This window comes from Balearica regulorum, chromosome 5 (genome assembly GCF_011004875.1).
Source record: "Balearica regulorum gibbericeps isolate bBalReg1 chromosome 5, bBalReg1.pri, whole genome shotgun sequence".
Classification (NCBI taxonomy): domain Eukaryota; kingdom Metazoa; phylum Chordata; class Aves; order Gruiformes; family Gruidae; genus Balearica; species Balearica regulorum.
In genome coordinates this window covers 40,132,799-40,148,202 of record NC_046188.1, presented here as the reverse complement: position 1 = coordinate 40,148,202, position 15,404 = coordinate 40,132,799, and the positions used below count along the sequence as shown (strand labels likewise).

At 41.5% G+C, this 15,404-nt stretch overlaps 1 protein-coding gene across 1 annotated transcript; it reads right to left on the bottom strand.

Moving 5' to 3' along the window:
* Positions 1–252: 252 nt before the first annotated feature.
* DCAF4 (DDB1 and CUL4 associated factor 4) lies at positions 253–14,741 on the bottom strand. The gene is made up of 14 exons (XM_075754313.1): positions 14,665–14,741; positions 13,866–13,981; positions 12,105–12,199; positions 10,731–10,888; positions 9,205–9,287; positions 8,466–8,568; positions 7,355–7,498; positions 6,610–6,659; positions 5,291–5,370; positions 3,599–3,694; positions 3,390–3,487; positions 1,961–2,137; positions 1,617–1,731; positions 253–654 (listed from the first exon to the last, which is right to left on the bottom strand). The coding sequence occupies exons 2-14, from the start codon at positions 13,973–13,975 to the stop codon at positions 461–463; spliced, it is 1,503 nt and encodes a 500-aa protein (XP_075610428.1). The 5' UTR covers positions 13,976–13,981; positions 14,665–14,741; the 3' UTR covers positions 253–460.
* Between the last annotated feature and the right edge of the window lie 663 nt (positions 14,742–15,404).

Below are 15,404 nucleotides of genomic sequence, written 5' to 3'. Positions count from 1 at the left end.
CTACTCTGAACAAAGGCCCAGAATACCTACAGCATCAGCTTTCTCATTACCGGCTACTTCACTCTGCTAAATCAGCCTACTTGCTAACGTAGATGTAACCACAGCACAGTGGTTGTATGACCAAACTAGAATTAAGTTAGAGCAGCCTTTTGACAGCAAATTCTGCTAGCATGAGTGAGGCCCTTACAGCACATTACCAGCTTTTCAAAGCTTATAGCTAGATTTCAAAGAGGCTGAATGTTGCCTAAGAAGTTAATCAGCATCCAGCTTTTATTTACAAGGTGTCCGAGATGTATACAGCAAGATTTGCTGAACCTGCTGAAGGAGGTTCAGAATTTAATGGGTAAAGCAGATACAACAGCAGCACATAGTGATTCAACAGCATGGTGACTGGTGCAAAAATATTGAAACCATGTATAGGCTGGCAGCTTTGTAGACCAGGTCTGAGGAGAATATTGTGTCAGTTATAGGAGAAGTGGTAGAGATCCTGTTTGACAGCCATGAGTAAGCCAGGAACTCCTCGGCTACCCCCAAGTCTTGAAGAAAACACCACACTGGGAATGGCATCTTTGGAGGACGGGTGGGGAGAAGGGATGGTTCTAAGAAGATGGGCATCTTGGAGACTCCAAATTCTAGTGTAGCAATCCTGACCAACTGGAAAGGAAAGGACACCAGAATTCAACATCACACAAAAAGTACATGACATGGCTCTGCAAGATTATCATCACAGAAGCAGGTGGTCTATGGGGGGGGGGGGGAACCCCTGACCATTTCTACACACATTAGAAGCATAGTGCTTATCAATACTTTACAAAACAGAAATTCTACACTGAATACTGCGGAAGTGGGCAAAACCACACATTTTCTATTAGGCAATAACAGGTATGAATAAATCAGTATTTAGAGTGCTTTCCTTATTATCAAGCTCCTAAGCCAAAAAGGGGAAAACACACCTTACTGTCAAATTAACAAGAATTCTTCTCATTATTCCATCACTGATGGACAAATCCAAGGAGAGGAGGTCACTATGTTTACAGCGACATTGTGAAACTTGGCTATACTTTGCTTCATTTGTTATTACCTTTCCTCCTTGGACCCCAAATAAAATAAAATAATCTCAGACTGTAGCCAAGTATATTCAAAATGAACCTAAGTGGTACAGACAGTTTACAGGGAGTTACACTTACATGCCCATGCTTCAGTCCATCACCACACTACCCACTTAAGCACCAAATAAACATATACATGTTATCTTTATAGAGAGACTAAAGACCACCAAATCTCCTGTTTACATGTTCTTTCCCTGAATTTCAAAATCAAATGTTTTCTGCTCTACTCTTGAGATGCACTGTGGAAAGGATAATGGGACTTTTGCAGGACACAGCAGATAAAGCTGTTAAAGCACTACACAGGAAGGATTACAGTAGGTGTGCATTCCTAACATTATTTCTTAATTTTCACTGCATATTACAGTATGTCTAAGGCTAAATTTCTTCTGAATTCTAAAGAATTAACAGCTTTACAGCTTTCAACAGCTGTAGCTAAGAAACATTCCTCAGGCATAAGAAAATCACTGCCATGCACTCTACAAGTAGAGGGGAAAAAACCCAACCCACCTGCTGTAAGAAGTCCTTCCTCCTCATTTACATGCAAAGGGAGAACCGCATATTCATTGTGATGACCTTTGTACTGTTTCACACACTTTGCTGTTCTCAGATCCCACAGTTTTATCTGCAAGTTGAAGCAATTGTTTGAAAGAGGATCTATTAACAAAGCAGAGAGCACTGGATGGTTGGTAAGTTAAGTGGGTCTGGAAGAGGACCCATATATGGGACTACCACCTAGTTCCATACTACCCCCCCCAAAGAACAGGCATCCACCCTCGGGACTGGGATAAGCACCTGCCAATGCCCAGATACCAAAAGGGAAGAGAATACCTTAAAACACAACAAAACAATACCTTTCCAGCCATATCTGCTGCCATAAGATAATGTTCAGCCTCAAGAAGGCGAATAGACGTAACTGCTGAGTCGTGGAAGAGACGAACTGTTTTCCAGCTCTGGCCCTTTCGGTTGCGTTGACGCACATCAATGCTGAAAATCTCACCTGAACGGCAGCCGTTGTACAGCACCGGGGTCTGGAAGAATCCAAGAGGAGGAAGCGTACTATGTAACACCTGAAAGGATCTTACAAGTTATACAGACAGAAGCTGTGTCAAGCTTTTGAGCTCTCTGGTGCAGTTGTCAAATTATTTTATTAACATTGGCATTAAGAACCAGAATTTTTATTATGCACTGCAACATTTTTCAGCCAACTCATTAGTTCCATTCAAACCTCAACTACTTACTTTAGCTGTAGAAGTTCAGCTAGGTAAGTAGGAACTTAGTCTAATGCAACAGCAAAACAGGGACTGGAATTCTCCTATTCTGATTTCACCCTTCTCACTAAACCTTTGTGAACAAGTCCATTAGTATTTTGTACAGGTTTTCTCCTTCTTGATGGAGACAATACACTTAGTGTTAATAAAATGATGTCATTTGCCAAAACCGAAACAATTTTACAATGCATTATTACTACACTCTTTGCACTTCCTTCATTTCCTTTTTACCTGTGCACAATTAAGAAAAATTATCCCTGTTGTGTCCTTGTTTTGGCAGGGATAGAGTTAATTTTCTTTCTAGTAACTGGCATAGTGCCATGGTTTGGATTTACTATGAGAATAATGTTGGTAACACACTGATGTTTTTAGCTGTTGCCAAGCAGTCAAGGACTTTTCAGCTTCTCATACTGCCTGCCAATGAGAAGGTGGGAGCGCCCAAGAAGCTGGAAGGGGGCACGGCCAGGACATCTCACCCCGACTGGCCAAAGGGATATTCCATACCATATGACATCAAGCTCAGTATATAACTGGGGGAGTTGGCCGGGAGGCAGTTCGGCTCAAAAACTAACTGAGCGTTGGTTTCAGGTGGTGAGCAACTGTCCTGTGCATCACTTGATGGTAATAATGATAAAAGAATATACAAAACTTCTTTTTCTGTCCTATTAAGCTGTTCTTACCTCAACCCATGAGTTTTACCTTTTTCTTTTCAACTCTCTCCCCCATCCCACTGGGGGCGGGGGGGTGAGTGAACAGCTGTGTGGTTGTTTCAGCTGCCAGCTGGGTTAAACCACAAGATATTGCCACAGAGTTTAAAAATCAGTTAACCTTCTTTGTTGCTATTCAATTGTGTGCAATCATCAGACCACATCAGCTCTGTTGTGGAACAGCCATCCAACAGTAATTGCAATCACACCCTTACATACAGCATGATGAGTCCCATCACAAACAGAACAAAAAGCTCACTGAGGCAGCACCCTGACAGAAGTGAAGGATGTATGGTTCTTCTTACCTGTGTGGCAAACTGTTGTGCCAATACATCGCTACTGGTTCCAAATGTCTGTCGATGCCCTGTCACTACATTGGTCACAAGAACTCGTCGTGTCAGGCCTAAGGAAGACAGATTATGTTTGTTTAGCTGTAGTTTGTGTAGCAGCTGGGAGATTAATGCAAGAAGTCTCTCCCCTTGAGACAGAAGGGGTGGCTAGCCTTGCACATCACCTGTGCTGAAGCAGTTATCTGCTTGGGGATTCAGACACCAAGCACAGGACCAGGCAGTGGATATCTTGAAGCTGCACAGCATTCCAGGTCGATCTCCTAAGAGAGAGGAGCAACACATGAAGAGTCTGTAAAATGTTAGGACAAGATGATAACTAAGAAAGGTTCTCTGGATTTCCATATTTCTTTCAACATTTCAATCTGAAGCAGAGAAAATGTTACGCAATTAGTGTCCCTGAACTACTCAAGAGACAGGAAACAGAAGTGGGAGTTCATGATTGTAAGCTGAAGACTAATAGTCTATACAGATAGATGATTGCAAGAGACTGAAATTTATTCAGTAGCCAGAGGGCTGACCATGGCAGGAAAGAGAAAAATAACACTTGCCTTACAGCATTAAGTAAGCCATTTTTTAAAGATGAGTGGGCTAGAAACACAAAACATTTATTTTATAAACTAACCTGTCAGTTCTTGGCCTATTTAAAAAAAAAGTTTGAGTACAGAACAATACCCTAGATTTCACCCTTATTCACATAGGTCCTTCATAAAGTCTACTAACTGACATAAATTTCGAGTCCTCAGTTTTCACTTCCTTCATGGCACATCCACCATGATGATACATATGTCAGGCAGCACAGGTGACAGGTTTAAAACATGGTTTTAGACAGGGTGAGTTCTACTTTGCTCCCAGCATCTACTTAGCAAGGTTCCCCCAAACCAACAATTTAGGAGAGTGAAGTAAGTCAAGAAACTAAGAAATATGTAAAACAGTCAATAGGGAATACTAGAAAGGAGGACTTTGGTAGAACTCAGGGCATCTGATTATGGTGAAGGGCTTGAAGTGTTGTACATAGCAACTGGGCATGCTGGCCTAGTAGCCATCCATCTCCAGTGACTCTTCAAGTTCATGCTAACTCTATGCATTTTTTTATTTTTTTTAAATAGCTGCATACATACCATGACATTAAAAATTTCAAATACATCCATAGCTCTTATCTATCACAGATTTCCTCTTTATAAACTTAACTAATCATGTCTGAATGGAAACTGGGTTAGAGGACTGTACTGTGTGACTTGAAGAAGCATGGTTCTGACATCTATCAAGGAAGTTCAATTAATAAAAGTCCAGCCCCCAAGAACATTGAACAAAGAAAGATATAAAGATACAGCTACAGCCATCAGACTCAGGACATAGGATTCTCCAAATTAATCACACTTACACACAACTGAGCATGAGCTTGTAGAAAGAGCTACGGGCTGAGACATTTACCAGCTTTCCACCTTTGATTAATCCACTGAGCATACCTGAGTAGCTACTATGAGAATAGATTCTGCAATCATTCTAGATAGTCTGTAAGGAAATGTGAGTACTTCTTGTGTGCAGCTTCTGAGCATTAGTTACAGGCCAAGCTACTAATAAAAAATCTCAGATGTTTACTTGACAAGTGAGGTATTCTCCTGCCAAAGTCATCATCAGAAGCTGAAAATAAACTGAATACTGCTTGTTAATTCTTAAGGTAAGTTCTTTCATCTGTTCACTACTTAAACTGTTCCAGACTTTCTAAGTTTTACAAGAATACAACAGTCTCACCAGCTACTGAAGAAAAGCGCTGAAATAATCTTTACTTTGTGCTCTTTTCATACCATAACTGCTATCAGAAAATTGGAGGAAAAAACCCAACAAAAACACCCTACCTGGGTTAGTGCTGCTGAACAGTGATGCTGGAAGCAGACTGGCACAGCCTGGTGTTTCTGCAATTCCCATGAGACACAGCTTGCTGAAGTGAGTTAAGGAAAACAAAGATTTCTCCCTAGAATGGAACAGGCTTCCTAACATTTATAGCTGGGAAAAAAACAAGATGCTCTGACACAGCCACAGCTCACAATACTTTCCCTGAGATCTTTGATGTGCCTTACATTTTACAATTAAGTCTTGACTTTTCATTTCTTTAATAGGAAAGAGCTAGAAAGAACTCAAGTTCTTGCTTGTGTGTTTTCACTACCAGAAAGACAATTTAAGAGGAATAGTAAGGCATCTTTCTAACGATATTTAAAAAAAAAAAAAAAAAGCATGGCCTACATGGATCATTCTTCTCATCTTTACATGCTGATGACATTGCATTACTATAGATCTGTTTTTCATGGAAAGAAGTTGGGAAAAGGGGTGCACACACTGGGGAAGCAGGGAAGACTCACTTTAGAAAGTATTTTAATGTAATCTAAAGTGCATTTCAAGTTCAGTGGGATAAATCTGTGACATGACTAGAGGAAAGCATGAAATAACCAAACTAAACAATCCCTGACTCCTAACCTGCTTTAAGCAAGCCTGATGAACTCCTGCCACCTTCTGGATCAGTCTTGAATTGCCTGGCTTTTGCCATGAGCCATTAACATATATTTCTATATAGTTTCCTCTTTTGGCACTTTAATCACACATCTGTTACCTACCATCTCTCATGTTAAAAACCCCTTTTCATCCTCTTTTCTGGGCTCTGCACTGTCCATTACTGCTTCCTCTACTATACCATCAACCTTCCTCTTCTTCTGAGACAGATCTGCAGAACACGCTCTGAAAGTTGCAGAACATGACGCCAATTAACTGCTTCCATTCTCCTCCCACCCCAACCAATGCGATTTCAAAGAGGTCCGCTTCAAAGAGAAAGTTAGTTGCCTTAACCCTCTCTCTTGTTCCTTTGCCCCAGCCAATTTCTAAACATCAGATGATTCTGGATATGGCATCTACACTATTAATGAAGTGGGAAGTCTCCAGGGCAGGAAACGTGGTCTTTCACCTACTATTACACTGAAACAATTCTACATATATCTATAACAGAACCATACACCTGTCTCACTATCTCCAACATCTTTCAATTTTTCTAACTTTCTCTGTTTTCCAGAAAACTTAATTTCTGAGGCAACTACATGAGAGGTCTTCCTGGAAGTTAGCTCTTCTGTGCAGCATGATGCAGACTTGTGAAAGCTGAACTGAAATTTTGCTTCTTTTAAAAGGATATAAAACATGAGAATCTGGATGAGTCAATGAGGCCCAGCACACAGAATTCACCTTCAGACACAAGAAGACATACTATTTTTGTGATCTCTTATTCAATTCATGAAAGGGTATTTCCATGCAAAGATGACCTAAAACTATGCGCTGGGCACACTTCCTTAGTCCACTAAATAGCCTGGTAATGGGACATGAGCATTTTAGCCTCATACTCCTCTTAAATGTAGGAGACAGAGCAGCACTAAGAAGGCTGTCCAAACATGGATTGAGACACCAAGCTGGACACAAGCATATCCTATTATTTAAGAGATCATCCTTAAAAGAATCTGAGCATGAAGAGATTATGAAAGCCTGTTGTAAAAAAGTTTCATGTTCAAGGATAAACACATTTTCCCAAAATTATTTTTAGAAAAGAAGCATGCAAATCTTAGTAGCTTCTGGCCTTCAACATCAGTTTTGTCAGCTATGGCCAAGTGCAACTCTGAAGTAAGCACTAATCTTGGAAGCTAGTACTTCTACATAGTCTTCCATTCCAATTGTAGCATAACATTCCTGAGAACTAACACTGGTAGTGAGGACTTTCAGAGACAAGTTTACTGTGATTCTACATTTATCCAAACTTCACACTGCTAGATTCTTCCATTCTCTCCTCCTAACCCCTTCCCCAGCCCTCATGCATTTCTACCTGTGCCTCCCAAGAACAGCATTCTAAGAATGCAACAACCAAAGGAAGCAGGAACAGAACACAGTACTTTGCGGTTTGTGAAGTAGAGGTTGTCATACATCTCCACAGTGAGAGACTCCTTCCCCAAACCATTGAGGTTGATGATACCATATTTACATCCTCCATGCTCTACATCGTTCACAGTGAATATCCGTTCACAAGCAACATCTGCCTGTAAAACAAAAGTCACACTTACTGGAAACTTACAGGAAAAAACAGCTTGAGGGAACTGCATTAGGTCTAAATGAAACAACACATTAATTCTGATCCTTTTAACACCATCTGCTTTCCATTCATCTCTAAAAACAGTGGCCAACTCCTTTTTATGTGCACACACAGAAAAAACATGAGTAAGAAAAGGATTTAGTCCGTGAGTAACAATAGATACTCTATCCAATTGTATCAGTTCCAGACACTTACTCTGGCTGATTACTAAGCACAGACTGGTATTGGTAGAGAATGCAAAACAAAAATTTAAGCCTTATCAAAAGTGAATGTGGAATTTTTCTGCTGTTGGATCACAGCAAAAGGGCTGGTGCTGCATTTCAACTTTTCTGACACTAAGTTTCTGACTCCCTTCTGGCTTCAGCTACCTATGCAGCACTCTGTTTACAAGGCCAGGAGCTGGTCCTGGAGAGCTTCCTACACAGACTGTAGAAGATATTTGCTCCAGACACCTCTCCTACACATGCAGTACCATCAAAACCAGTAGAAACTGCCTTCAGATCATGAGATCCAAAACAATTACTGATGTTTACATAGATTCTCTGGACCACAGACTTCGCCACTCCCAAAATTCTTCTGTTTTCTTCTTCTTTCTCTTAATCCTCTCCATTCCTCCTCCCAGCCCCACACTAATTATCCACTCAACTCCTGTTTATTTCCAAGAGAACACGTTGATCAGCTTAAAAAAAAAGTCACTGTTATATCCAACCTTTTCATCATTTTACTTTCCAGGAAAGGAACAACCTCTTCCTAGCTGTTTAAAATTAACAAGCACAGATTTTGAGAACTGACACAACAGGAATAATGCATCTTTGAAAGCAAAATTTGACCTATGGGATTTGATTAGAAGATGCTGAATTTTCACTGAAGATGGGGTCTCTATCCTAAAAGACTTAAGAGTTCTCATAACGTACCACAATGATTTTAAAATTGTTGGTTCCAGCAACTGAGGAGTCTGGACTGCGAATTTCTATCTTCCTCCTCTGCATGCAGTTCACTTTTAGTTCATGGACCAGCCTGTAAAAGCAGGTGGGGGAGAAGAGCGAAGAATTCAGGTAAGCCTAGGTTTAATGTCAATGATGAGAATTCTGGATAGGATATCCAGAACTGCTTCTTAATCACAGAAGATAAAATGCCTGAACAACTAGTATGCTGCAATTTCACTTATATAACCCATGAACACATGCATCTTCCACATTCATGGAATTTTATCCTGTTAGTTTGAACCCCAGCACATTCTCAGTAGCAGAAACAACAACATAGCGAGTCACTAACTTGCCTTCTGCGCTGTTACTGCATCTGAGCTATCTTAGCTATTCTAATGAGGGGCGGGGGAACAGTCACATCAATTGAAGAGTATTCATCCAAAGAAAAGCTGCACTATTCTTAAAGCACAACGTGGCACAACAGTATACATAGAAAAAAAAAGAACTTTTAAACTACATGTATCTGAAATTGGGAAACCTCCTCTTCATTTGAATTCTCATCACTTTAGTAATCTCATTATAAAAGAATATAATAATAATAAAAAAAAGTTTAAGTAATATGTTCCTCTTCATTCTAAGTGGAAGAGTAAGAAACAACCCAACAGGAACAGTTGCGCTAACAGCAGACCTTGGTATTGCAAACAGAAGACAAATCAAATCATTGTACCTGCAGTAACTTGTGGAGCTGAGCAAACCCAGCTGCCTTTTCTGTAACAGCATAGATGAGTTCAGTCCAGCCCTTGTTGTCTTCTAGAAGAAAATAACATGAAAGCGTACTCAGTTATTTGCTTGTTTACAATTCAAACATGGCTTAGATATTTGGGATACTTAGGTAACTCTAGCCTACATACATTAAAATTTTCAGAATGTTTATCAAACGGATTCCAGCATCATCTCCCTGGCCTACTAAACTAAGTAGACAAAAATATATTCCTGTGAGATGCGGGATGCTCTATGAATACAAAAAATGGAGGAAAAAACCCAACACAAACAAAAAACCAACAGCCGTTGTTTTCACTTAACATAACCAGCAGTACCACCTAGAGGTGTGAAGTCACCTTCTGGTTTCACTATAACACCTTAAATTCTTATTATACAGCAATATTTTCTATCACAAGACTGCTATTACCTATGCAATCCTACTGCTTCACTAAACTACTTTTCCATTCATCATTTTTTTAAAATTTCACATAAACACTTTCTGCAGAAACCAAAGGATAGAATACAGAGTTATGGAGTAAGAAATCTTTTGATAATGCTCAGACAAAGCAAGTACTTAAGGGTCAAAATGTTCTTATCTGCAAGCCTAATTCAGATGTCTGATTCAATAGCCAGATTTTGAGAAGAGATGTATATCCACAGTTCCCACTAACAGCAATGTGGCCAGTAGCTTTTTGGCATCTATGAAACCTAAACTGCTCATAGAAATAGCTTAAAAAAAAAAAGAGCCAAAATCAAACTAACAGGAGCACTTTCACAGTGAAGACTGAAGAGCTGAATAGCTGGTTGAAGTGAGAACTTCATTACCTAAGGAGAAAAATACTGCTCGCTTCTTCCAAATGACAGCATATTTAAGCTCAGCTGTGATTTGTAAAGTTAAAAGACACTGCTTTCAGATAATTAAAAAAGTATTCTTGTTGGGTATTTTACCCAGATTACAGACATGCAGCATCAGCATTAACTCTGCTGTAACACTTAATGATGAAAAGCATGCAGGCTTTCCAGGCATAAACATAAAACCCACTTTGATTTTACCTGTCCAAAAACATTTTTCATGAAAAAGCTGTTTCCACAAAATATCATTAGCATCGTTTCTTCAGGGTCCAGGAATATGATCAATACATTTATTAAACGTGGAAAATTTAAAACCAAGACCCCACTTTACCAATTTGAGGCAAGGATTTGAAACCTGGCGTCCAATGTCCTGACTCAAGTGTAACTGTTGGACAATCTGCAATTCTGAGCACAGTTCCTGTCTCTTTACAAGTTTTGTTTGTAATGATTTGCTTTCATTCCTGTGTGGAACAGCCAAACAAAAGGCTTCAAGGACTATAAATTCTCAGCAAAAAGAAATTTTCATTTCTTCAGCCAGCACAGGGAACTGCACCACAGTCAGAATTGAAAGGCTTTAGCTTATAATTTGTCCTGGGCCAGAGCACAATAAGCCTAATTGCAATCTTTTTCAGAACGTACCTTCTTTTGTTTTTCTTCCTCTTCTAAGAGTCTCAGTCTTTTGCATTCCATTGCCTTGTACTGAATGCTCTCCTTGGTGAGTGGGTTGTAGTTATTATGTCCAGGCAGTAGGCGAAAATAGCGGTTCTTTTCTGAGTCATAGTAAAATCCTGGCAGGTCTTAAGAAAAAAAAGTGGCAAACTAAAAAGTGGGTAACTAAGTTTGTACATTGCTCTTTGACATCCCACATTCTTCATGGGAACGTCAGAGTCACAAGGCTTGAAGTTCTTGCTCCCAGCAGGTCCCAAGCATGATACACAGACTAGGAACAGATGACAGCCACTTAAAGGAAAAAAAGATTATATGTAGTTTTCAAATGCAGTGCCATTACAGGGGTACAGGAGTGATGTCGTCACTGACCAAGATGAAATTCAGTCAGATCAGAGAAGCAGAGAGACAAGGTTTTGCTGCAGAATGAAAATGACCTTTCTTCATAAATCAATCATGAGGGGAGACTCTTGGTTAAAAGACTAGGTAGGGCAGTCCCAAAGATAAAAAAATTGACAAGGTATCACCCAAACCAAAATAAAGTGATTCACTTCCCAGAACAAGCTGCTTTTTCTTCAACACATAGAAGAGATTTAGATACAATCAAGAGTACATTTGGACAACACATGGAGGCTTCTTCCAAAGATAAACTGGGATGAGAGAAACATTCAATTTTAGTGCTTCACTGCCCTGGTAAATTCACAGAAGCAGACAGGTAAAATACTTTGACAAATTCATAATGGTACGTTGTCTCAAGACAAAGGATGTTGTTCAGAAGAGGTGTGTGTTAACACCTTCATTTCAAGAGTCTTTATTTAAACCTTTATCTACTACCAGAAATTGCATTTGAAGTAGCCTCTTTTTGCTGCTACTTACAATTCAGCTCCTTGTTGGCATCCAAGTGGTGGATCATTATGTCTTTTAAAAGACTGAGTAACTGGATACAAGTTCTAATTTTTTATATGTTCTCTTATTTTCTGTGCTTATTTAATGTTTCTGTTTTACAACATCTTCGGCACATATGAGAAAAGAAACAAAGTTCATATTCTTCCCAAAGCAACCCTTCTAGAGGTACAAACAGAACTCTATTTTTTTCAGTTTATATCAGCTTGGCTAAGCACACAATTTTTCAAACATGAGAAGTATTTGTGGGCCTGCAAGTGCATTTGGCCCTGCTCTCTAGATCCTCACTTACCACATCTTTTTATATCACCTGATGTTACCTTCCTCTACAAACTTTACTGCTTATATCCTTCCTGTAACACGATACTATTAACACAGCTACTACTTTTTTCATACAGTCAGCATTTAGACACTGATTTTTGACCCATAAACATGGTCTCTTACCTGGTACAGAGCTCTGTGTTAAACTGGACGAAGAGGGATCTCCACTGCTGCTGGGGCCTGCATTCACTGGGATCTGTGGTTCCTCCTGTTCCGGCCTAAAAAAAAAAATGTAGCATTGCCTTTAAAACAGGTTCACCATTGTCCTACACATCTTTCCCACAAAGAATCTAGAAAGCAGCTTGTAATTGACATTAATGGAGTACAATTTTGCAGGGCTGTGATATATCACACACTGTGCATATCACCACACGCTAAGTTATGAAAATGAAACAGTAAAAATATTCAGCTTAAAAACTTCTCAAGAACATTAGAGATACCAATATCTTAAATTACTTGCTAAATTACCTTAATTACTTGTTAAAACATTAGAGGTGGCTGCTGATTCTTCAGGCACCTTTAACTCTTTTCAGCAAAAGATTAATTCTGGGCATTTTACCATATCCCCTGATTAAAAGAAAAGCCCACCCTTGAAAAGCATGTAAGCCTTCACAGCATAAAGCGAGAGATAGTGTGGATAAAGCATTGATGTCAAGTCAAAAACATTTTGCCATTCTCTTCATGGCAAGAACTCCACTGATGAGGTTCAGAAACATGCAAAATAAACAGAAGTTTAATGAAAATTCCAAGAAAGAAAAGTCTCCACTTTTGTAATAAACATCGCAGTTGGCAGCGTAACTGCAGCTTTCTTCTTTTTGAAGTAATTTAAATGGGCGCATTCAGTACTGATGAGCAAAATTCCACTGGGATGTTTTCTCAATCACCTGTACAATTCTCACTTTTTAAGACAGATCTTATTACATGTTATCTTAAAAGCATTAGGCCAAGATGTTTTGCAAGAGTCCTAACTTATTGAAAACAAAATGACAGAGAAATTCTAGTTCTAATACCAGCTCTACCGCTGTTTGAAACAACTTTGAAAATAAAGAACATAACCTATCTACAAGGGAAACACACTCTATACCAAACCCAAGCACTTCAATTTAAAGTTTTTTAATAAAATCCTTTGAATTCTATATTCACTGAATTAGGGCCCATTTGCATTTCTAACTTTTCTTACGCAAATACAACTAACAAGGTAACTCATATATATGCGCATGTGTCTCTTTCTCTAAAAATATATTTTTAAAAAAGCGCTTAGGCAGTTAACCAAAGGATTGGCCTCTTATTCCTGCAAAAGGCACTAAGGAAAGAATGCAGGAAAGAAGAAGAGCTGTAAAAGTAGCTCAAACACAGGCAAGTATAAGTTCTAAAGTTTAAAATGTACTCTTCTGAAAGTATCAGTTTTCAAAGCAGTAGATTATTCCTGGACCTTGTTTCAGTTTCCTGATCTGCTAGCTGTGGTATTACCACACTACTTAACATGCTTCCAGACTTTCAGGAAGTTAATGAGAATTTATACACTAGTAGACACTGAAGCATAAAATAAATGGGCAGGTGGAATGAAGCACTTGCAAGTACTTTTCTGCCCTAAACTACCTTTGCATATTGACAAAGAGTTTACAGGTGATCAGGCACACTGAAAGGACTAGCTCATGGAACCACATCTCAGTTTAAAATCAATATACAGATGTGAACATTTGATAAATTTCCAGAAATCAATACAATTCCACTTCCACTAGGGATGACGTATACCAGAAGTATTGTCTGCTAGAATTTTAGATGGTTACTCTCCCAGTTCTAGATAGCAAACATTCTGCAAATTTAATTAGGTGTAACATTTAAAGGCTTAACCCATGCTAAGCACAAGCTGCATATACTTGCCTTTCAGTACAGTTATTGTGATGGGGCCTTCTGTACTGACGGGGACGGTCGCTATGCTTGCGATTGCTCCATCCATGCTTTTCTTTGCCTCTCCAGTAATTTCTCTTCATTTCTACCTATAGAGCAAACATACGCACATACGTCAATGCTACTTCCCTGCAACGGTCCAACATACAAGATAGCGTCTTAACGCTGCCTCTTTTCCACCAGTTTTCAAACAGCTTTGCAGTGGCCTAGGGATCAAAACCAAGGAGGCACACTGAAGAAAATAGTTTACTTTTAAAGATGAACACTTTCACGTCCAAACGGCATCAGATCTTAAAGAAAAGAAACGCAGAACAGCACCACAAGTCGTTTGAAGAGAGGCTGAAGCAGCACGGCTCGGCGCCGAGCACCTCCTGCGTGCAGCACTAGGAAATACCCTCCCGCCCAGCTCCCAGGCCCGCAGGGCGGAGAAGCCCCTACGGCCGAACCGAAGCCGGCTGTTAGCAACCGCCAGCTCCCCGGCGGGAATCACTTCCTCCCGAGCAGAGGGGCTCTCTCGCCACGGGGGCGAACCAGCGACCAACGACGGCCTGCCCGCCCCCACCGCGGGCCTGCCTGCCGCCCCTGGCCCAGGCAGCGTGCTGCTCCCGCGGGGACACGGCGGTACGAGCCGGCAGCAGCCTGCCGGAGGGGGCCTCCCCTCCACACGACAGCCAGGCCGGACCGGCGGGCTGATACCCCCGGCCACAGTTTTGTAAGCGACTAGGCCCGCTGGCTGACCGCCCAGCACTACGAGCACTTCCTTCGCTCCTACCGACTTCCCTGCTGGGCCGGGACCGACTCCACGGCTCGCTCCGCTCAAGCTAAAAGCCTCTGAGGCGGAAGCGTGACCACAGCCAGGCATTGCCCCCCGCCTGCCCCCGGGCCGCCTGTCCCTCACCAACACAGCTCCCCGCGCCGGGACCCGCCGCTTTCACCCTGCCGCCGAGGCTCCGCCCACGCCCCCATGAGAGCGCTTGATTGGCCCCCACCTGCGCCTGCCGCTTGACGGACGGCTCTCTTACCAAGCAGTAGAAAGTCAAGCCGGCGCGTGCGCCCCGCGGGAGGGTGGGGCTGGCTCCTCGGCGGCGTGAGCCCTGCAGCTGCCTGAGGCGCAGTGGTAGCCGCGGGGTAGGGCAGGCGGGTCGGTCACATAAAGCCTGAGTAGGGGACCGTGGGGGTGTAGGTTTTGGCAAGGAGGAGTCGTTTAGCGTGGTGGAGAGGTGACGTGAGGTGGAGAAGTGGCTGCCTTCAGGTGGCTGAGGGGCGGGAGTGCGGTGGGGAGCTCGAGGGGGGTTGGCGGTCGGTGCTTAGGGCCGTGTTCGTGTGTGAGGGGCAGCCTCGGGTCCCAGTTGTGAGGAGGGGAGGTGCGGGGGTGAGAGGGCGAACTGGTGGGTCCCTGCTGCTGCTGCTGGTCTGTGGTGGTGGGGAGCTGCTGGGGCTGGTTCCTGAGCATGTTGCAACCTCTCTATATTTCTCAAGAATTTAGGAAAGAGAGGGGTGGCTGTAAAGTGA